Source organism: Rhinoderma darwinii, chromosome 2, assembly GCF_050947455.1.
Source record: "Rhinoderma darwinii isolate aRhiDar2 chromosome 2, aRhiDar2.hap1, whole genome shotgun sequence".
Lineage (NCBI taxonomy): Eukaryota > Metazoa > Chordata > Amphibia > Anura > Rhinodermatidae > Rhinoderma > Rhinoderma darwinii.
The window spans coordinates 404,795,160-404,817,922 of record NC_134688.1 but is presented as its reverse complement, the minus strand read 5'-3'; the positions used below and the strand labels follow the sequence as shown (position 1 = coordinate 404,817,922).

General features: G+C 43.0%; 1 protein-coding gene across 2 annotated transcripts in view; it reads right to left on the bottom strand.

The window, feature by feature from the left end:
* Positions 1 to 8,586: 8,586 nt before the first annotated feature.
* LIMK1 (LIM domain kinase 1) overlaps positions 8,587 to 22,763 on the bottom strand; it is a 103,883-nt gene continuing 89,706 nt past the window's right edge. For both annotated transcript variants that reach the window (XM_075854116.1, XM_075854117.1), the window contains 6 exons: positions 15,529 to 15,588; positions 14,606 to 14,671; positions 13,584 to 13,719; positions 13,142 to 13,197; positions 12,828 to 12,985; positions 8,587 to 11,784 (listed from right to left, as the gene is read on the bottom strand). In XM_075854116.1, coding sequence (XP_075710231.1) covers positions 11,622 to 11,784; positions 12,828 to 12,985; positions 13,142 to 13,197; positions 13,584 to 13,719; positions 14,606 to 14,671; positions 15,529 to 15,588 — 639 coding nt within the window. In that variant the 3' untranslated portion in view covers positions 8,587 to 11,621. The remainder of the gene's footprint in view (positions 11,785 to 12,827; positions 12,986 to 13,141; positions 13,198 to 13,583; positions 13,720 to 14,605; positions 14,672 to 15,528; positions 15,589 to 22,763) is intronic.

Below are 22,763 nucleotides of genomic sequence, written 5' to 3'. Positions count from 1 at the left end.
GCTGTCCCCACACCAGGCGTATGATTGTCCTATCGAAGCTGATTCCTGGTGCATCCCTTCCCCGTGGTAGGGTTTATCCTCTCTCCTTACCAGAGACTCTGTCCATGAGTACCCTGGACTATAAGAAGGGCCCAGCCCCTTCCTCTCATGCCTGAGCGTTGTCGTACCCAAAGTTTGTCTATGCAAATGGTCCCCTAGTGTCTTCCAGTTCCCAGTGTTTCCCGTACCTGTATCCTGTATCTCGTGCTATCCTGGTCAAGTGCCGTGCTGAGCTATAGTCGTGCTGTACTGCATACCACGCCTGACGTCTGCCTGCTGCCTAGTCCCAGCCGAGCCTGCCTTGCTACTGTCCGAGCTGCCACAGGTACCCTATACGAACTATAAACTGTGACCTGCACCCTGTTGGCCAGCTGCCATACCGTCAATGCTGTGCGGCCCAGTGGGTCCACGAACCCAAAGTGACAGTACGCTCAGGCCATGGACCCCACTTGTCGATCCAAGACCAAGATGACGTCACAAGCCTACTAATGCCGTTCCTCCTACTACACCTACTGGCAGTGTTGATCCTCAGACTACACCTCCTTGCAGTGTTGATCCCCGTTTTTCTTTGCAGCTTCCTGACCGCTATGATGGAGACGCAGGTACCTGTCGTGGATTTTTGAACCAGTGCCAGATCCACTTCAGCCTGTATGCAAGTGCACTTTCATCTGACGGCACGAGGGTCGTTTTCATCATCTCTCTCCTCACTGGCAAGGCCCTTGCTTGGGCGAATCCTATCTGGGAGAGACAGAGACCAGAGACACGTGACTTCCAGGGCTTCCTACGGACTTTTCGCATGGTGTTTGAGGAGCCTGAACGAGTCTCTTCTGCAGCGGCTTCCTTGCTAAACCTACGCCAAGAGACACCTCCGTGGGCGAGTACGCCATCCACTTCCGCACCCTGGCAGGAGAACTGTTGTGGAACAATGAGGTCCTGGTGGCTACATTCTGGCAGGAACGGTCTCCTAAGATTAAGGACGAACTTGCCGCCCGAGATCTACCATCTACCCTGGATGACTGCATCCTTCTGTCCGCCCGGATTGATATGAGGATACGAGAACGGCTCCAAGAAGCTCGTCGGGAGGGAGGCCTTCCTAGTCCGGCCCCACCCTTGCAGCAACCTCTGCTGTCATCAGATGCCGATCCTCCTAAGGAGTCTGTGAGGATGTACCAATGTCAGCTATCTACCAAGGAGAAACAACGCAGACGCACTTCGGAACTCTGTCTATATTGCGGCCTCGGAGGCCATCTTGTGCGTCTGTGTCCCCAAAAGCGTCAAAGCCTAGGGTTGGTAGGAGAGACAACCTTGTGTAAAAGAGGATTTCCGTCTAAATTGTCCATACCCGTGACCATAGAAAACGCATCGGGTCTCTGCGTATCTGTACTCTGGATCCGCTGCTAATTTCATTTGTAGAGACCTGGTGGATCTTCTTCAATTACCCACTACCCCTCTGGAGAGGCTGTTGGCGGTTACATCGGTAAATGGACTACCTCTACCAGACCCAGTTATAGCTGTGACCAAGCCGCTGAGGCTCCAAGTGGGAGCTCTCCACTCCAAGCTGCTATCGTTCTTTGTCTTGTCCAAGGCCGTTAACCCCGTGCTGCTGGGCCTGCCTTGGCTCCGACTACATGCCACAGTCCTGGACTGGTACTCTCGAGAGGTTCTCCAGTGGGGCTCCGAGTGTCACAACCGTTGCCTGGGACAGATTTGTTTGGCTCAGCCTCCTCTGCCTCAGTCATTGGCAGGATTGCCTGGTCATTATGCTGCATTTTCGGACGTCTTCAGCAAGAAGGAGGCGGAGACGCTGCCCCCACACCAGGCGTATGATTGTCCTATCGAAGCTGATTCCTGGTGCATCCCTTCCCCGTGGTAGGGTTTATCCTCTCTCCTTACCAGAGACTCTGTCCATGAGTACCCTGGACTATAAGAAGGGCCCAGCCCCTTCCTCTCATGCCTGAGCGATGTCGTACCCAAAGTTTGTCTATGCAAATGGTCCCCTAGTGTCTTCCAGTTCCCAGTGTTTCCCGTACCTGTATCCTGTATCTCGTGCTATCCTGGTCAAGTGCCGTGCTGAGCTATAGTCGTGCTGTACTGCATACCACGCCTGACGTCTGCCTGCTGCCTAGTCCCAGCCGAGCCTGCCTTGCTACTGTCCGAGCTGCCACAGGTACCCTATACGAACTATAAACTGTGACCTGCACCCTGTTGGCCAGCTGCCATACCGTCAATGCGGTGCGGCCCAGTGGGTCCACGAACCCAAAGTGACAGTACGCTCAGGCCATGGACCCCACTTGTCGATCCAAGACCAAGATGACGTCACAAGCCTACTAATGCCGTTCCTCCTACTACACCTACTGGCAGTGTTGATCCTCAGACTACACCTCCTTGCAGTGTTGATCCCCGTTTTTCTTTGCAGCTTCCTGACCGCTATGATGGAGACGCAGGTACCTGTCGTGGATTTTTGAACCAGTGCCAGATCCACTTCAGCCTGTATGCAAGTGCACTTTCATCTGATGGCACGAGGGTCGTTTTCATCATCTCTCTCCTCACTGGCAAGGCCCTTGCTTGGGCGAATCCTATCTGGGAGAGACAGAGACCAGAGACACCTGACTTCCAGGGCTTCCTACGGACTTTTCGCATGGTGTTTGAGGAGCCTGAACGAGTCTCTTCTGCAGCGGCTTCCTTGCTAAACCTACGCCAAGAGACACCTCCGTGGGCGAGTACGCCATCCACTTCCGCACCCTGGCAGGAGAACTGTTGTGGAACAATGAGGTCCTGGTGGCTACATTCGGGCAGGAACGGTCTCCTAAGATTAAGGACGAACTTGCCGCCCGAGATCTACCATCTACCCTGGATGACTGCATCCTTCTGTCCGCCCGGATTGATATGAGGATACGAGAACGGCTCCAAGAAGCTCGTCGGGAGGGAGGCCTTCCTAGTCCGGCCCCACCCTTGCAGCAACCTCTGCTGTCATCAGATGCCGATCCTCCTAAGGAGTCTGTGAGGATGTACCAATGTCAGCTATCTACCAAGGAGAAACAACGCAGACGCACTTCGGAACTCTGTCTATATTGCGGCCTCGGAGGCCATCTTGTGCGTCTGTGTCCCCAAAAGCGTCAAAGCCTAGGGTTGGTAGGAGAGACAACCTTGTGTAAAAGAGGATTTCCGTCTAAATTGTCCATACCTGTGACCATAGAAAACGCATCGGGTCTCTGCGTATCTGTACTCTGGATCCGCTGCTAATTTCATTTGTAGAGACCTGGTGGATATTCTTCAATTACCCACTACCCCTCTGGAGAGGCTGTTGGCGGTTACATCGGTAAATGGACTACCTCTACCAGACCCAGTTATAGCTGTGACCAAGCCGCTGAGGCTCCAAGTGGGAGCTCTCCACTCCAAGCTGCTATCGTTCTTTGTCTTGTCCAAGGCCGTTAACCCCGTGCTGCTGGGCCTGCCTTGGCTCCGACTACATGCCACAGTCCTGGACTGGTACTCTCGAGAGGTTCTCCAGTGGGGCTCCGAGTGTCACAACCGTTGCCTGGGACAGATTTGTTTGGCTCAGCCTCCTCTGCCTCAGTCATTGGCAGGATTGCCTGGTCATTATGCTGCATTTTCGGACGTCTTCAGCAAGAAGGAGGCGGAGACGCTGCCCCCACACCAGGCGTATGATTGTCCTATCGAAGCTGATTCCTGGTGCATCCCTTCCCCGTGGTAGGGTTTATCCTCTCTCCTTACCAGAGACTTTGTCCATGAGTACCCTGGACTATAAGAAGGGCCCAGCCCCTTCCTCTCATGCCTGAGCGATGTCGTACCCAAAGTTTGTCTATGCAAATGGTCCCCTAGTGTCTTCCAGTTCCCAGTGTTTCCCGTACCTGTATCCTGTATCTCGTGCTATCCTGGTCAAGTGCCGTGCTGAGCTATAGTCGTGCTGTACTGCATACCACGCCTGACGTCTGCCTGCTGCCTAGTCCCAGCCGAGCCTGCCTTGCTACTGTCCAAGCTGCCACAAGTACCCTATACGAACTATAGACTGTGACCTGCGCCCTGTTCGCCAGCTGCCATACCGTCAAGGCGGTACGGCCCAGTGGGTCCACAAACCCAACGTGACAGTATCATTTTTTGTGTGAGAGGGGGGACATATGCTTCGGGGCTTGCAGCACTGCTGGATGCGCTGGAAATCAGCGCTGCAGTTCTTTACAAACTGCCTCCTGAATTGACTGCATAATTAATACAGTAATTCAACATTTAGGGCCCTACTTTTAACTTGCCCATGCCCACACTAAAACAGACCCTGGCGGCAGCGGTGGTTGGAATGAGTGGTGAGTGAGTCGGACTTACCACCGCCCCACTTGCAGCTTTCCCACGGTAAGTTAGCATGGGAAAACGACAAGCGGGGCTGTAATTGGTGAGTCACTCCTAGAACACTGCACAGTGCACAGGCAATTATTTTGTAATGTGTCCGTAAACATTTCGGTCTGTCTGTGATTTTTAGCTCAGTTGTCCAGAAATTACTAAAGTGGAGGTTGGCAACCCTGAGGATGAGCACTGATACTGTGTCTGTCTTGCCATACATGGTACTTACAGAATAGCATTGCTAGATATTTAAAGCTAAGGTGACTTAGTGAAGTCTGTGGCCAGCAGCATGACTGCAGAAGCTTCTGGTCCTCTCTATCGTACCAGATGGGACAATGAAGGAGTTGCAGCCGCCTGGCATCTCACCAGCTTGCAGTAGATGTTCTGCAATGCTTTGTAAATAATCATGTCATTATCTAGCTATAGTCTTGCCCAGAGCTTCATAATAGTTTTAATAAACCAAGCTCATGTAACAAAGCACTAAATGTGTTTTACATTCATAGCGTACAATAGGGGAGATTTACTAATACTGGTGTACGTGCTTCCAGGCAAGCAGATTTTGTTGTGTAGAGTATGCAAAATTCTGAACTGTCCAGAAATGTGGTGGAAAACTTTAATAAATAAATCGCTCAGACTGGCAGATGACGGAAAGACCACTGCCACCTTTAAAGGAACAGTGTCATCACAATTTTTTTTTAAATATGTTAAAGATGTTAGTGCTTTATTAAAAACGTTTATATTTATTTGTGTGTTTGTGTTTTACTTTTTCTTATTTTTACACTTTTTCTTCCCTATGGGGGCTGCCATTTTTTTTCCATTTCTGTATGTGTCGATTAACGACACATACAGACATGGAATACGGCAGTCACAGTCCCATAGGGACTGCGAACGGGGCCCGTTCCATCCACTAACATGTACGCCGTCTGTGTGGGAACTGCGCATGCGCCGCTCCCACACAGTCCAATTTGAAATGCGCGCCGTCCGGCACCATTTTCCTGTGGACCGGAAGTCGCGGCCGGACAGTAAGATTACTACTTCCGGTCGCGGCTTCCGGACTTGTGCACTTGGACCAGCGGCAGCAGACGGAGCGGACGGGCCGGAGGGAGCCGCGGCGGCAGGAGCAGGTAAGAGATTTCTATGTATGTTCGTGTTTGTGTGTGTTTACTACTGTATGTAAACCTACTACACTGTGTGTTAGCTCAAAAAATGGCGACACACAGTGTAGGAGGTTAGACCGTTCAAACCCCTCGTTTATCCCGGCACTAGCCAGGATAAAGGAGGGGGGGATGCTGAGAGCTCACTAGAGCGAGGGCTTTTTACCCAATTTTGCAATGCTGCAATTTTGGGAATAGCTCCATCTAGTGACCAGCAATGGGAAATATTATAAATTAGAATTAATTTATAATATTTCCTGACTCGTGAAAAAAATAAAAAAAATTTGAACAATGTTTAATCACCTACACACTAAATGTTTAATTAAAAAAACAAAAACATGTTTTTCTGGCAACACATTCCCTTTAACTGACAAAATATAATGTTTAGTAGGGAAAAGTATCAATGCCTTGATAATATAGTCTTATAATAACTGGTGGAATTGCATCAGTAAATCCATCCCATTATGTATAGATTTTATTTTTTTATTTGTGTGCCAGTGTTCAACCTCATGCATGCGGTACAGGCGTTTTCACGGAGCCTGTATTGTGGCACACGTAGTCACTGCGGTTCCATATGGTGCCTCTGTACGGCATGTGATAGAACATGCTGGAATTTTTTTTAACTCATAGATTCCATATAATTCCATGAGAAAAAACCCAGTATATGTCTCCATGTGAAATCAGAGGCATACGGAGGAACAATATAGACACATAGATGGTCCATGTGAATTAGGCCTTCAATTTTAAAGGCCTAACTGGAAAAAGGGAACATGGGCGCTGATTTTTTATAAGCAGAAGCCAGAATAGGTTGGACAAGCCAGGGTTTGCTACATGGGTGAGGCCACTTGGGTGATGAGTCAAACTGGGCCCCTGTTAACCCCAGACTTGGCTTGACATGTGTACAGCATGTTCACCCAGATCACCATGGGCCCATCAAGCTAAGAATGTCTGAGCATCTGGCCAGGTTTACCGATGCCGACGCCAGCCTTGGGACTAGCAGTAGCTACATTTCCTTTACTGTATTTACCCCCCCCCAACAAAAGACAAATAAATACACAGAACACAGAGCAAATAATGGGACAACTTCATGTATTCAGATTGATTTTCTTTGCAGCAAAGTTCAACAGAAAATGAACAAGTTTTTAGTGAAAAAAGCAACTTCAATATATTCCTAAAAGCAGTGTTGTTTCTGAAAGCAACCGCATACAGTACAAAATATGTGCAATATTATCTGCCTACCACTGACTATTAGCTGTTCTTCACATAGCGACTGTTTTACAGTGATTGACAAAAGAATCCTACAAAAAACATAAGCGTAAATGCCCACCGTTTATCAACATGTTGTTTTTCGGTCCAATATTCTGTGCTGATTAATTTAATAATAAATCTTTATAATGGTCGGAGCTCCATTTTTCAATTACAGATCTTCAAATTCCCTGTATACGCATAAAGAAAAAATGGTAAACTTCTAACTGTCTGCTTCCACCACTAGGGGGAGCCTTCATGCATATTGCATACTGTTCATTTTTACGTTCAATGTACAAACCGTATACAGTAAGTTTCTAAATTTCCCGAAGTGGTGGCTGAAGAAGGCCAGAATGTAATTATTTGCCTCTTTCTTTATCATTTAGCATTACATAGCATTTGGTGCTACGTTATATATCAGACAAAGCGTTGACCCCCATAAAGTTATATTAAAAAAGTAATCAGTGCTGAATTTTGGATCTTTTTAGATTGAGAAAAAAACAAATCCTTTTCAAGCCTATAAAAAAAACCTGCTTTTAGGCTGGGGCTACAGACATTTACTCGCATTACTTCTTTTTCCATAGAGCAATAGTCTGTAGGTGACAGATTCTTACAATACAGTCTAATCCAAAGGTCTGCAACCTCTGGCTCCCCAGTGAAACTACAACTTCCAGCATGCTCTGGGAGCCTACAGCTTGGAGCATGCTAGGAGCTGTAGTTTTACAACAGCTCCTAGCTGGAGTGTCACAGGTTGCAGACCACTGGTCTAATATAAAGTGGCCGATCAACTGCTAACGGAGCTACATAGATTCTGTGGAGTCTAGTTTAAACATATCTATATCGCCGATCACAGTGGCGAGGGGTTTGCAGCATCGTTTCAGTGCGGCAATATGTTTAAACGAGACTCAATATAACTTCACATGTAGCACCGTCAGCATTTGGAGGGCTTAAATCCGCTGACAGATTCCCTTTAAATATTTCACTATCTATTTATGTATAGTAGATCTACACAATAAAAAAAAAAAAAACAACAACAAACAGTAGTTTATATTACGTGTAGTTTGATTAAATGGTTGAGATTGGTTTGTGTACTGATGACTTATTAAACACTGTGAGAAATTCGGTGACAGACTGAGTTCTAAAGTTAGAAAAAAACACATCGTTGAGCTATCTTCCCAAACTCCCCTGTAAACATGCCTGTTTGATTCTTCCGAATAGATAGGTTATTTCTATGGAGGAAAAGAGATAAGTGTTTACCAAATACACTTTACACCGCTTATCTCAGAGATAAAAATAGGCTCGGACATGTTAAAATCCATCCTGTCTGATCTGTTTCCCCTCACCGGAGATGCTGGGAGCAGTAATTTTTTCTTATAGACATCAGGTGGTCTGCAATTCGCCCCCAAAAAAATCCAATGTCTGTAGCTCGCTTGATATTGTAGCCCAAAGTGTTCCAATAAATCATTATTTCTAAGAGTTAATGGGTAACTAAACATTTGACAAACTTCTAACATGTCAGAAGTTTTGATTGGTGGGGGTCTGAGCACTGAGACCCCCACCAATCGCTCAAACGAAGCGGAAGAGGCACTCGGGTAAGCGCTCAGCCACTTCGTGTCTGTTCGGCTTTTTCCGGAAATCAATGTATCAGAGTACAGGGCTCAAAAGAAAGTCTATGAGCCCGTACTCCGATACATCGGCTTTCCGGAAAAATCCGAACAGACACGAAGTGGCTCAGCGCTCACACGAGCGCTTATGCCGCTTCGTTTGAGCGATTGGTGGGGGTCTCAGTGCTCAGACCCCCACCAATCAAAACTTCTGACATTTCACTATGACATGTCTGAAGTTTGTCAAACGTTTAGTTACCCTTTCAGTAGATGTACTTAGTAGGAATTCTTAGAAGAACGGCAACCAGAAGGCAGAGTTCTGGAGATGCACATAGCGGGAGGTCACTATACAGTTGTCCATGAAAGTATAAACCAGATGGGACACTCAAAAAACACAGTTTAACAAAACCTTCTTTGTAGCAAGAAAATCATCTAATTATCAAAGGGTATAACGCTAGTGATTGGACAGCGCTTCAGAATGAAAGATAAAAATAATCTGTCTCTTTTACAGACTGTGATGGTCAGTGGGTTTCTCTATATGTGCTTTTGGGTCTGTTACACGACCTGCTGTCACATGGCATCTGTAGTCCAACAAGTATCATGGCTATTACCTGTGATTGTCCTGTAGGAATCATCGATTGTTTTCAATGTTTTCGGCTCTGTGATTCGCTAAACATACCTGCAGTTTTCTACCCTCTTTTATAGATGATGGCGAGAATGAAAATACTGCTGTGCACGGAGTTAAAGGGTATATCTTCTGACATCTCTAGGAGACATGTTAGAAGATATCATTGGTAGGGTATGGAGCTGAGACCTTTACCCACTATTAGGGCAAAGGGCAGCGGTGTAACTTGAAGCTCCTGGGCCCAAATGAAAAATTCCCAACTGGGCCCCCTAGCTGCCATGTGCCATTTATAACACTGATGTTTTCTTATGTGACAGAAGGGCCAATGCCCCCCCCCACCCAAGCACCAGAGCCTGGATATGGCTGCTACCTTCGCATCCCTATGGTTATGTCCCTGAACAAAGGGATTGCAGCAAAGGGCCTCTTTGACTTCAGTTAGCTTTAGTCTTACATTTTCACGTACGGAGCTAAAGCGCATTACTCTTCCATTGACTTCAATGGGAGCACCATCAGCTTCAGATATACGGAAATGTTTGAGTGTCGCAAACTAAATCTGAAGGGGCCAGACACAGTCCTTTATTTTAGTGAGCTGGGGGTGTCAGATTGCAGGTTCATACTGATAACATCACTGAGATCATATCATTAAGATATTAGAAGATGTTCAGATACCCTTAAAGGGGTTGTCTAGTTACCAAAACATATTTTTATATACCCTGTTAGGAGATTCTGAGTTAATACAGGGGGGTCCTCTGTTCAGTATCCTCATCTCTTGGCAGAGTTGAGAGTAGTTACAAAAAGGATCCCTCGCTCTGGAGGACCTGTCCTGTCCTACATTACTGATATGAATAAGGACTGTGTAATGTTAAATTTTCCTTGAGGTGGCGCTGCAGGGAAACTGAACACTTACTGCCAGATTTAAACACAAATTATAGCTGATGGTCCTCGGAAGAGGGACACTTTGTGATCAGCTTATTGTTAAGAGATCGTTCTAACAAGTAGGGATTATATGTAAGCGGATGAGCTCTGCTCATAGGTAAAAATATTTGTGGCAAAAAACTCTTTTGCTAACATTTAAAATTGACAATTCCCCTACTAAAATGATCGGTTGCCTCACGTAGGGCAGATAAACGGCTACCAGACAATTCCAGCAACACTTCGCTTGAAGGAAAAAATATAATTGCACGGTAAAATTCAGCCCAATCTTTCATAAAATATCAAAAGAGGGTCTAACTGTCTACATAGGCATTAGATTGTTAGAATCTCTATGGGTAGCTTTAGACAGTTTGACAAATTGGGTATGAAAGTCAATTGTTCTGAATAAGAATCCAGATGCTGAAACACAATTCTGTCCTCGTGTACAGTAGGAGCTTGGGTTGCAAAATCCTTCATTTTCAGATTCTGCAAACCTACATTCTTTATGACAGGAAATGTGAATGTTCATATAACTCTGAGGTAAGAGATTACATTTTTAGTAAATGAAATGCAAAATCTAAGGCCAAAACTGTAGCAGAGAAATTGTATTAATATTCTATAAAAAAAAAACAACAAAAAAAACATTTTCCTCATACATAATATAAGGCAAAAATGTGGATTATTTTCAAATGTGCAAAACTGCTGCACTGAGGAAAATTCACACTAGAGGGCGCTGTACACATAAAGGAAATGACTATGAAGTGCACTTATAGAACACTGCAAACATATCAAAAGAAAAATGGAGGAAGCCGGAAAAAGCTTCAGATCACTCACTTGCAGCTATTTCATTTCACAGCTACACATCTATTACATAAGATGTGTGTCATCGGAGCACTAATGCGTATATGGCCGCCTCTGGGTGCTGCATATATCAACAATAATGATGTGTAGACATAAGAATGCTGGTGGTTTTAAAAGCTGAGAACCAATCTATAAGTGCCAAGTGTGTAGACAAATAACATTAAATAAAATTATAAGATGTCTTTTTTGTGTGTAAGACAGGGAAATCTACTTCACAGATTCGCCACTGTTCTCTACCCGAGTGCATTATGGTCCTATGACAGAGACCAAGCCTACTTTGAGGTGATAGCGAAAAGCAGTAGTCCCTTCTTGGCAACAAGAACAAGTCATCAAGGACAAGAGGCTAAAGTCACAGACATTGGGAGGATATGTACAGAAAGCTATGCACAGTCTAAATATACAGATAGGTATTTACACAAGGTGCGGAATGCTCCTTTGCACCAAAATGATTGACAGAAAAGGGCGTCATGCAGGGAGGGTGTGATGGAATGACGCCCTTATGGACAACATACAGTATATTCATTACTAAAGCCGTAAATCGCTTAGAAAGTGCCACATTAAAAAAAGACAGGTTCATCTTTGCCAGTCCAAGAACCATTGCCAGCTTACTAAACTCAGTAGGCACCCAGTGGAACTACAACATCTTTGGATTCCCCTTCAGTCTTCACAGTCTGTGGCAACAACTTCCGGCACAGCAGGACCCTTTCTGAAATCAAGGATGTAGGGACACGATCCCTAATCCGAGCAAAGGTAAGCAGTATGAGCTCCCCACAAATACACACAAAGTGGAATATCTTCTTTAGGGATTCTTCATCCTTGGAGCTGATGTTATTCTGGGACTTCAGGATGTGCATGTAAGGTACTATCTCCTCTTCTGTAAATCTCCCAAAAACCTTTCTCCAGCTGGTCGAGATGTGAGCTCAGAGGCAGCTGCAAATTCAAGTGTCTGAGGAGAGAATCCAACCAGAGCTGAAGCTGCGAGAAAGTTGGCCTGTAAGAGAGTTAAGGGTAAAATAAAACTGTGATGTTCAGGAGAAGTTCCAAAATCTCCTCTCTTTACTCTTATTTGTGGCTGGGCTGAAAGTAATATTTTCTCATGGGTCAGATGTAACTTGCCAGTGCTGAAAGGAAATGTGTTACATATATTTTTTTTCCTAATTAAAACCAGGTAGTGAAGCCTAATCTTTTTTTCTAGACAGTTTTATTATTTAATTGTCATTGATTTTTGTACATGATTAAGGGGGCAGCCATTTTGCCTGAGCTGCTGAAAACAGCACTTAGAGATATGCTTTACAGCAGCCACATGGTCCATTGGTACCTGTGAACAGGAAGGTACCCATGGACTTCTGTGGGAGAGTTCTCTAGGCATTCTGTGACCTGTGCATTGTGCAGGAAGGGATCGGAAGGGAGCTGTGCCCATCACCAATTGTCAATGGTGGATCTTGTGTTTTATATATATATATATATATATATATATATATATATATATATATATATATATATATATATATATATGCACATATATATACACATATATATATATACATATATATACATATACACATATATATACATATATATACACATATATACATATATATATGTGTGTGTGTGTGTGTGTGTGTGTGTGTGAAACTTGTCATTGTAATCCTGCCTGTGATGATAATCAGATGACTGCTGAGAAGTGATCTCTACAGAACAGAAAGTGTCAGTCTATTATGAGGCTCATTGGCCAGAGTTAAAGCGGCATGATTTTAGGATTATTTTTTAATACAGAAAATTACATAGTAAAATAAAAATAAAAAAATCACAATTTAAAAAAAATTAAATATCAGAAATGTGAACATCTCTAAAGAAAAGTGTCTCCGTATTCTTCCCCTACTTACAGACAGAATATGGGGGCAGGACACGCAAAAATGAATGTGGCCTAAAGCTATCTTTCACTAAAAACTTGACATCGAGTCCTTCTGAAGATCATTGTGAAAATGTTGTCGCAAACGGGTTGTTTTAACCAGCACTCAAACAGTAGCCTACCTTTTTTCGGGGTCTAAATCACAGCATAATACTGCACTGGGAAAAAATCCTGGTGGGCAATTTGTGGGGCAAAATCGATCCAGGAAGCCACGAACATTCAGCCCAAAATCCATGGTGCGAGGAAGATAATCAGGGTCTGCACTCACACGGCCAATAATCTAAGGGAGAAGAGACCAGACAATAGATAGATAAATTCTAGACAGCTCAGGTTAATAGGTGGTGTCAGCATAAATAATTTGTACAGATCAATTGAGTATCAAAGCCAAATTTTAAAAAAAACTAGAGGGTAGAAAAGCAAAAATGTACGTGAATACCTCGCAGAGCACAATCCCAAAGGAGAAAACATCTACAGATTCATCATAACGTCTTCCTGCAAAAAGAAAGAAGCAGCTGAGACCCTGGTATGGAAGAACCCTCGGCACAGTGCAGCTATAAGTGACCCTCTAAACTCTCATATAACGGGGGGCCCAGGATCTGACATTATAAAGTTTCCCAACAGTAGCAGAGGGTTTATCAACTTTTTGGGATTATTACACGAATAACCCATTAATCCTAATTGCTGGTATGGCTTGAATGCAGTGACCGCATAGTATGCAATATAATAAAAAGGGGACATGAAATTGGTTTGTAAGCTGAACAGCGTGCCCGTAAACTTACCGTAACACATGAATCTTACTTTTACATGGCATTTGTATGATCCTTCCATGTACAGTGCACAGACGCTATCATACTTGTAAGCTTGTATTTCTAACTCACCATTTATCATTTCTGGTGCCATCCAATATGGATTCCCCACTACTGTGTAACGTTTTCTTCGGTCTTTCCTTAGGTCCCGAGCCTCATCTGTTGTTAATCGTGCCAAACCAAAATCTGCTACCACCAGGCTGCCATCCTAAATGCCAGGGACAAAGGTGTAACGTTTAGTGCAGGAACGGAGATATGTACAGTACATGATAATTTGTGGCTCTGCTTATAATAAGCACATTCTTCTTATGTTCATGTAGAGGAGTATATTCATGGCTAGCTCTTAGGCCCTGTTCATATGCCGTTTGCCGCGTTTTTCGCTCGCGCCCATTGAGAGCCACGGGCAAAAACGCTGCGAAATACGCTTTCTCTGCCTCCCATTGATGTCAATGGGAGGTCAAGAGACGTAAACGCCCGAAGATAGGGCATGTCGCTTCTTTTTCCCGCGAGCGTTTTTTTCCCACTCGCGGGAAAAAAACGCCTCCGCCTCCCATTGAAATCAATGGGAGGCATTTTCTGAGGTTTTTTGGCTCGTTATCCAACGCAGTTCCCGCGTCAAAAAAAACTCAGTGTGAACAGGGCCTTATGTATACATTTCACACAAAGCTGGGTCTGAACAACTGTTCCCCGATTATGGGACAAAACATAACAATTGACCAAGTATTTATAGAAATCTGTGAACATATTTTACAATTAATGATATACATAAAAGTAATAACATTAATTATAATCTGCTATTCAACAATGATTTAATAGAAATAACATCTTCTTTGGTATGCTAACAGCCTTTGTGGGACTTTGGGTGTCAGAGACACAGTGGACCCCTGTCTACCCCCACTCTCAGCTTGACCACTGTAGAGCATGTTTACCCAGTTTGTAATGCCCCCTGTGCCCAGTGCCAATGCCAGCCCTGTTTCTTGTTTCACACAGGATGCCTACATATCTGGCAAAAACCCTATACAGAAAAATATCACCTGTGTGTGTGCAGTTTGTAATGACATTTTGGTTTAGTTTATGCATTCTGACTGCCTTACCTCTCGTACAAGGCAGTTGTGAGAATTCAAGTCCCGATGAATTATATTCATAGAGTGGAGGTAGGTCTAGAAGAAATTCCATACATATATTAGAAATAATGTTTCAATTGTTCGTAGGAAAAGACAAACTGTCAAACGAAAATGATAGATAGATAGATAGATAGATAGATAGATAGATAGATAGATAGATAGATAGATAGATAGATAGATAGATAGATAGATAGATAGATATGAGATAGATAGATAGATAGATATGAGATAGATGGATAGATAGATATATATGAGATAGATAGATATGAGATAGATAGATAGATAGATAGATAGATAGATAGATAGATAGATAGATAGATAGATAGATAGATATGAGAGCGATAGATAGATAGATAGATAGATAGATAGATAGATAGATAGATAGATAGATAGATAGATAGATAGATAGATATGAGATAGATAGATATGAGATAGATAGATAGATAGATAGCTAGATAGAGAGATATGAGAGCGATAGATAGATAGATAGATAGATAGATAGATAGATAGATAGATAGATAGATAGATAGATAGATATGAGATAGATTTATAGATATGAGATAGATGGATGGATGGATGGATGGATGGATAGATAGATATGAAATAGATGGATAGATAGATAGATAGATAGATAGATAGATAGATAGATATGAGATAGATTTATAGATATGAGATAGATTTATAGATATGAGATGGATGGATGGATAGATAGATAGATAGATAGATAGATAGATAGATAGATAGATAGATAGATAGATAGATAGATAGATAGATAGATAGATTTATAGATATGAGATGGATGGATAGATAGATAGATAGATAGATAGATAGATAGATAGATAGATAGATAGATAGATAGATAGATAGATAGATAGATAGATAGATAGTCTCACCATTCCTGCTGCAATATCTCTTGCAAAACGGACTCTCTGGTTCCAGGGATGCTGAGCCTCCTAAAAGCACAAGAAAAGCTAAATAAGATGTGTGCTTTACGACCTCTACCTGGAAATGTTATTATTAGGCAATTTAAAAATAATCATTCATAGTGTATAGTATGATCATTTATTTTCAAATGCCTATGCCCAAGGTTCCTACATATCTAAAGCTGTTCAGTAACATTCGACTGTTGTTCAGCTGGCAATTTGCCTGTGCTGAACGTGCAAGTTATTTTGATGAAGTAAGGGTTAGTGGCTGCCAGAAATCTCAATCGTTTTTTGGGAAATCAATAGGTCTCAACTCAAAAACTCAGCAACCAGAGGGATCTGCTGGTGTCCATAAAGAATGATAGCAGAGAAAACCATAAACATCAGGGTCTATGAGGTGGACCCCCCCACCAAAAAAAATATAAATAAATAAAAAACTTCTATATGATTGAATTTAATTTTTTTTACAATTTTATTAATATATACAGTACTTTGCACTTTTTAGATCTGCATTTTTTAGGCCCCATTCACACGACCATAAAAATTGTCCATAATTGCGGACCGTAATTATGGTCCGCAATTACGGACCCATTCACTTTTATTGACCAAGGACACCTTCCCGTATATATTTGCAAGAAGGTGTCCGGACCTTAGAAGTGGACCGCAAATTATGGAACATGTCCGTTCTTTACGGCTGTGCCCGTGATTATGGGCATGGCCATGTGCATGGGGCCTTAGAGAGTAGCTAACCCATTTATACAACATAAGTGTTAGTTTCAAGAAGAGTGGTCCTTGCCTTGTGATTTGGTTGTTACGTACAGAAAGAAATATACACCCACAAACCCCCCCAAATACACACGGTCCAATATACACTACTTGTATAGATATGATATCAAAACTTTACTAAATGCTCCATATTAAATAGATACACATATCCCAAATCATTGCTCAACACATTACCCACTGAAAAACAGGGAAAACATGGCAGTTGTTAAACAATAATTACCTAATGTGAAAAACTATACAAAAGAGGTATGCAAATAGACAATGGTCACGGGAAATATCTGCCTTATGGCCCCACTGTGCATTCACCACCGGGGCAAATAAGGTAGGAGAAGGGCAAGGGTTTATATATCTCTTGTTTGAACTTGATAGACATATGTCTTTTTTCAACCGTACTAACTATGTAACTATGTAAACCATGGACACACTTGGTGGGGGGTCCAGTTCAGGAGAAAACATAAAATTTACTCTGCCACCACTAGGGGGAGTTTATATGGATTTCTGCAGTGAGATATGCCGCTATCAGCAGCAACTCCTCCGCTCTTTATTGGCGTCTCTAGCCTCATACAATATCCTCTCCAGTAGACGTCAATCAAGAGCAGAAAAGGGGTTTTGGAGGTGTTGTCGCCAATAATTCAGGAGACCTCACAGATGAAAAGAACGCCTAGTGGACAGTAAGTGATTCATTAGAATACGGCATGCGAGTGAATTAAAGATCATTTTCTCCAGTGTACAGTACTTGATTTATGATAGCAAACATGGAGATGTTTGAACTTATTCCCCCAGCATCTATTTAGCTGTTTTAAGAGGTTATGGGGGTCAAATCTACGGACAGATTCCCTTTAAAGGGAACCTGTCAGTAGATTTTAGGGAAATAATCCACAAACATGTCGTAACACTACTGGAGTATAGCGTCCTGAACATGCCCCTCTCAAAACTGTCTGTTTTACCACTTTTTCTAAAAAGAAATGATAATACAGTGTGCGCTGTCTGTAAATTACCGGACATGAGTCCAGGTGTACTAGCCGCAGCTTTATGTGTGTACTGAGCATGTGCAGGACGCCGTTGGAGTAATCTCAGGACTATTCCCTGGTCATTTACATACATTGCACGCTGTATTATAACTTTCTTTTGAGAGGGGCAAAGTTCAGAACACTATTCCCAAGTAGTAAAACGACATGCTGGTAGTTAAGTGCCCTAAAATCTAATGACAAGTTACCTTTAAGTTTTAGAACATCATAGATATTAGATATAAACCCATAAGAACCCTAGAGCACCATGTATAATGGACATCAATAGTAATAATAATAATAATCTTTATTTATATAGCGCCAACATATTACGCAGCACTTTACAATTTAGAGGGAACATGAAACAAGCAATATCAGACATTACATAGTGACAAAGATCATTTACAATTCAAACCTGGAGAGTGAGGACCCTGCTCGCAAGAGCTTACAATCTATGAGGACATAAGGGAGACACAAAGTGTAATAGTGTTTGTTCTGTACAATGGTCCGGCCATTTTTATACACATGCGGTGGTAACATAAAGCTGCATGAGCCGGTCACCAGCCAGTATCCGTGTATGACGGACATGAAGAGAAGGAGTGTGAGGGAACATTATTCTGATGACTAATCTAAATGGAGGGCCATGGAAAGGAGTCAGATTAGGGAATGTTATAGGCCTGTCTAACCAGATGTGTTTTCAGGGCACGTTTAAAACTGTGGATATTGGGAATTAATCTGATTGTCTGGGGTAGCGCATTCCAGAGGACGGGTGCAGCACGAGAGAAATCCTGGAGACGGTAGTGGGAGGTTCGGATTATGGAGGATTTTAATCTAAGGTCGTTGGCAGAACGTAGAGCCCGAGTAGGGTGGTAGACAGAGATGAGGGAGGAGATGTAAGGAGGTGCAGCGCTGTGGAGAGCTTTGTGGATGAGAGTAATAAGTTTGAATTTTATTCGGAAGGGGATGGGCAACCAGTGCAGTGACTGGCACAGATTAGAGGCGTTGGTGTAGCGGTTGGTCATAAAGATGAGCCTGGCTGCTGCATTGAGGATAGATTGGAGAGGGGAGAGTTTGGTGAGGTGAAGACCGACTAGTAATGAGCTACAGTAGTCAAGACGAGAGTGAATCAGAGCAACAATGAGAGTTTTGGCGGTTTCCTCCGTAAGAAAAGGGCGGATTCTGGAGATGTTTTTGAGGTGAAAATGACAGGAGCGTGAAAGTGATTGTATGTGAGGAGTAATAGTAACCCCTTCATCACCATAGCCTACCAAAGATATTAGGTGTTAATCTCTAAACTGCTCTAGACCATTAGAAGTTTGACAGGATGACTATAACTATCCCTTAACCCCTTCCCGCAATTTCACGTACAGTTACGTCATGGGAGATGGCCTTTTCCCGCATCTCCAAGTAACTGTACGTCATGGAGATGAAGCTGGCTCAGGAGCTGAGCCAGCGACATCACCGCCGGGTGACAGCTGTATGTTACAGCTGGCACACTGAGGTATCGGCCAGGACCGGAGCTAGCCTTCGATCCGACCGATTAACCCCTCACATGCTGCGTTCAATAGAGATCGCAGCATGTGAGGAGTTTATAGCCATCGGCACCCCAGCAACGTGATCTCTGGGTTGCCGGTGGCTGCAAAGGCGATCGGAGGGCTAATACTTACCTCCCGATCAGCCTGTAACGGAATCCTCCTATGTCCCATCGTCGGCGGGGCCCAGGAGGCTTCCGGTACCATCGGCAAGATGGCGCCGACTCAGCTTCCGGTTCAGAAGCTGAGCCGGCGTCATCAGCAGTGGGTGTCCGCTGTATGTTACAGCGGACACCCCGATCTATCGGCAGGAACCGGAGCTAGCTCCGATTCCTGCCGTTAACCCCTTCAATGCAGCGATTCAATGCAATCGCTGCATCAAAGTGGTTTGTATGCAATCGGCAGCCTTGCCAAGCGATGGCAAGGCTGGCGACTGCTACTATGGCAACAGGTTGCCTAACAATGGCTTCCTATCTGCCATTACGTTAGCCGATTAGGCCCCGCCCGGAGGCGGAGCCTGATCGGCTTGCTGTCAGTGAACAACTGACAGTTCTAATACATTGCACTACATAGGTAGTGCAATGTATTACAACATCAAAAAAACAGTTGGACCTTCAAGTCCCCTAGTGGGACTAAAGAAAAGTGTAAACAAAAGTGTAAAAAAAACAATAAAAGTTTAAAATAATAACACAAAACACAATCGCCCTTTTTCCCTTATCAAGTCATTTATTATTGAAAAAAATAATAAAGCCATACATATTTGGTATCGCTGCGACCGTAACGACCTTAACTATAAAAATATTATGTTATTTATAACGCACAGTGAACGCCGTAAAAAAAAAATAACTAAAAAATACTGACATAATTGCTATTTTTTGGTCACTTTGTCTTCCAAAAATTGAAATAAAAAGTGATCAAAAAGTCGCATGTACCCAAAAATGGTGTCTATAAAAACTATAACTCGTCTCGCTAAAAACAATCCCCCATACAGCTCCGTCAACGAAAAATTTAAAACCGTTATGGCTCTCACAACTTGGCGACAGTAAAAATCCATTCTCTTTACAAAAGTTCTTTTATTGTGCAAAAAGTTGTAAAACATAAAAAGTGCTATAAATTAGGTATCACCGGAATCGGACTGACCCGCAGAATAAAGCTAACATGTAATTTATAACACATGGTGAACGCTGTATAAAAAGAACTAAAAAAGTATGCCAGAATTGCTGTTTTTTGGTCACCTTGCCTCCCAAAAAAAAAGGATAACAAGTGATCAAAAAGTCGCATGCACCCCAAAATGGTACCAATAAAAACTACAGCTCGTCACACAAAAAAAACCAGCCGTCATACCACTACGTCTATGAAAAAATAAAATTAGTCAAGGCACCAATAAGTTAGGAAATAAAAAATATGCAGTTGTGCCGGCCTGAGGGGAACATTTCTTCTGTTTCAAATGGCGAATTATCAAGGCCCCTAAAATTAGGGAACCAGGAAGGGGAGGGCCCAAACATATCTGCTGGAAGTGAGGGCGCCACTACCCAGCAAGATTCCCCAAACTTCAAAGGTGCGGAGTGCGGACCAAAAGGGGAATAAGTAAGGACCATTTATTAGTCCAACACCGGCCTGTGCAGAAAGGATTGTGTCACAGCATAACACACATCTATGGATTATTTTATTGTTTTTTTTTACCCCACAATACCACCTGACTATGCCCCTTATATACTCCAGCCCGCCTTACATGTACCCCCACATTATAAACGGAAACACCAGTAAGACTCCAAACAAAACTACTACAAGCAAAATCCACGCTCCAAAAGCCAAATGGCGCTACCTCCCTTCTGAACCCTACAGTGTGCCCAAACAGCAGTTTACTTCCACATATATGGCATCGCCATACCCGGGATAACCCTTTTAACAATTTTTGGGGTGTGTGTCTCCAGTGGCACAAGCTGGGCGCCACTTATTGGCATATCTACTGAAAAACCATTTTCACTCTGCAACATCGCGTGCACACCAATTTCTGCCAATCACCTGTGGGGTTAATATGCTCACTACACCCCTAGGTGAATACCTTGAGGGGTGTAGTTTCCAAAATGGGGTCACTTCTGGGGGGGATCCACTGTTTTGGTCCCACAGGGACTTTGCAAATGCGACATAGCGACCAGAAACCAATCCAGCAAAATCTGTACTCCAAAAGCCAAATGGCGCTCCTTCCCTTCTGAGCCCTACTCTGTGCCTAAACATCAGTTTATGACCACATATGTGGTATTGCCGTACACAGGAGAAGTTGCTTTACAAGTGTTGGGGTGCTTTTTTTCATTTATTTGTTGAGAATATGAAACATTTTCAGCTAAAACTACGTCTTATTGAAGAAAAAGGATTTTTTTTATTTTCACTGCCCAATTCTAATAAAATCTATGAAACACCTGTGGGGTCAAAATGCTCACTACACCCCTAGATGAATTCCTCAAGGGGTGTAGTTTCGTGTATCGATTCACTTTTGGGGAGTTTCCACTGTACTGACACCTTAGGAGCTTTGCAAAAGTGACATGGTGTCAAGAAACCAATCCAGCAAAATCTGTGCTCCAAAAGACAAATGGCACTCCTTCTCTTCTGATCCTTGCCGTATGCCCAAATAGCAGTTTATGACCACAAATGGGGTATTGCCGTACTCCAGAGAAGTTGCTTTACAAATGTTGGGGTTCTTTTATTCCTTTATTTGTTGAGAAAATGAAAAATGTTGAGCTAAAGCTACGTCTTATTGGAAAAAAAAGATTTTTTTTATCTTCACTGCCCAATTCTAATAAAATCTATGAAACTCCTGTGGGTTCAAAACACTCACTATACCCCTAGATGTATTCTTCAAGGGGTGTAGTTTCCTAAATGGAGTCACTTTTTTGGTGTTTTCACTGTTTTGGTCCCTTAGGGGCTTTGCAAATGCGACGTGGTCTCCGCAAACCATTCCTGCTAAATTTGAGCTCCAAAAGCCAAATGGCGCTCTTTCCCTTCTAAGCTCCGCCGTGTGTCCAAACAGCCGTTTATGACCACATGCGGGGTATTGTTTTACTCGGGAGAAATTGCTTTACAAAAGTAGTGGTGCATTTTCTCCTTTTAGTCCTTGTGGAAATTAGAAAAAAATTAGCTAAACCTACATTTTCTTTGAAAGAATGTAGATTTTCATTTTCACAGCCTACTTCCAATAATTTCTGCAAAAAACCTGCGGGGTCAAAATTCTCACTATACCTCTAGATAATTTCCTCAAGGGGTATAGTTTCCAAAATGAGGTCACTTTTGGGGGATTTCCACTGTTTTGGTGCCGCAAGAGCCTTTCAAACCCGACATGGAGCCTAAAATATTTTCTAATAAAAAGGAGGCCCCAAAATCCCCTAGGTGTTCCTTTGTTTCTGAGGCCTGTACTTCAGTCAATAAGTGCACTAGGGCCACATGTGGGGTATTTCTAAAAACTTGCAGAATCTGGGCAATAGATATTGAGTTGCGTTTCTTGGGTAAAACTTTCTGTGTTACAAAAAAAATAGTTGAAAAATGAATTTCTGCAAAAAAAATAAATAAATTTGAACATTTCACATCTATTTTGCCTTAATTCCTGTGAAAAATCTAAAGGGTTAAGAAACATTCTAAATGCTGTTTTGAGTACTTTGAGGGGTGAAGTTTTTAAAATGGGGCGACTTATCGAGGATTTCTAATATATAAGGCCCTAAAATCCACTTCACAACTGAACTGGCCCCTGTAAAAATAGCCTTTTGAAATTTTCTTGAAAATGTGAGAAATCGCTGCTAAAGTTCTAAGCCTTGTGAGGTCATAGAAAAATAAAAGGATGTTCAAAAAACGATGCCAATCTAAAGTAGACATATGGGTGATGTTAATT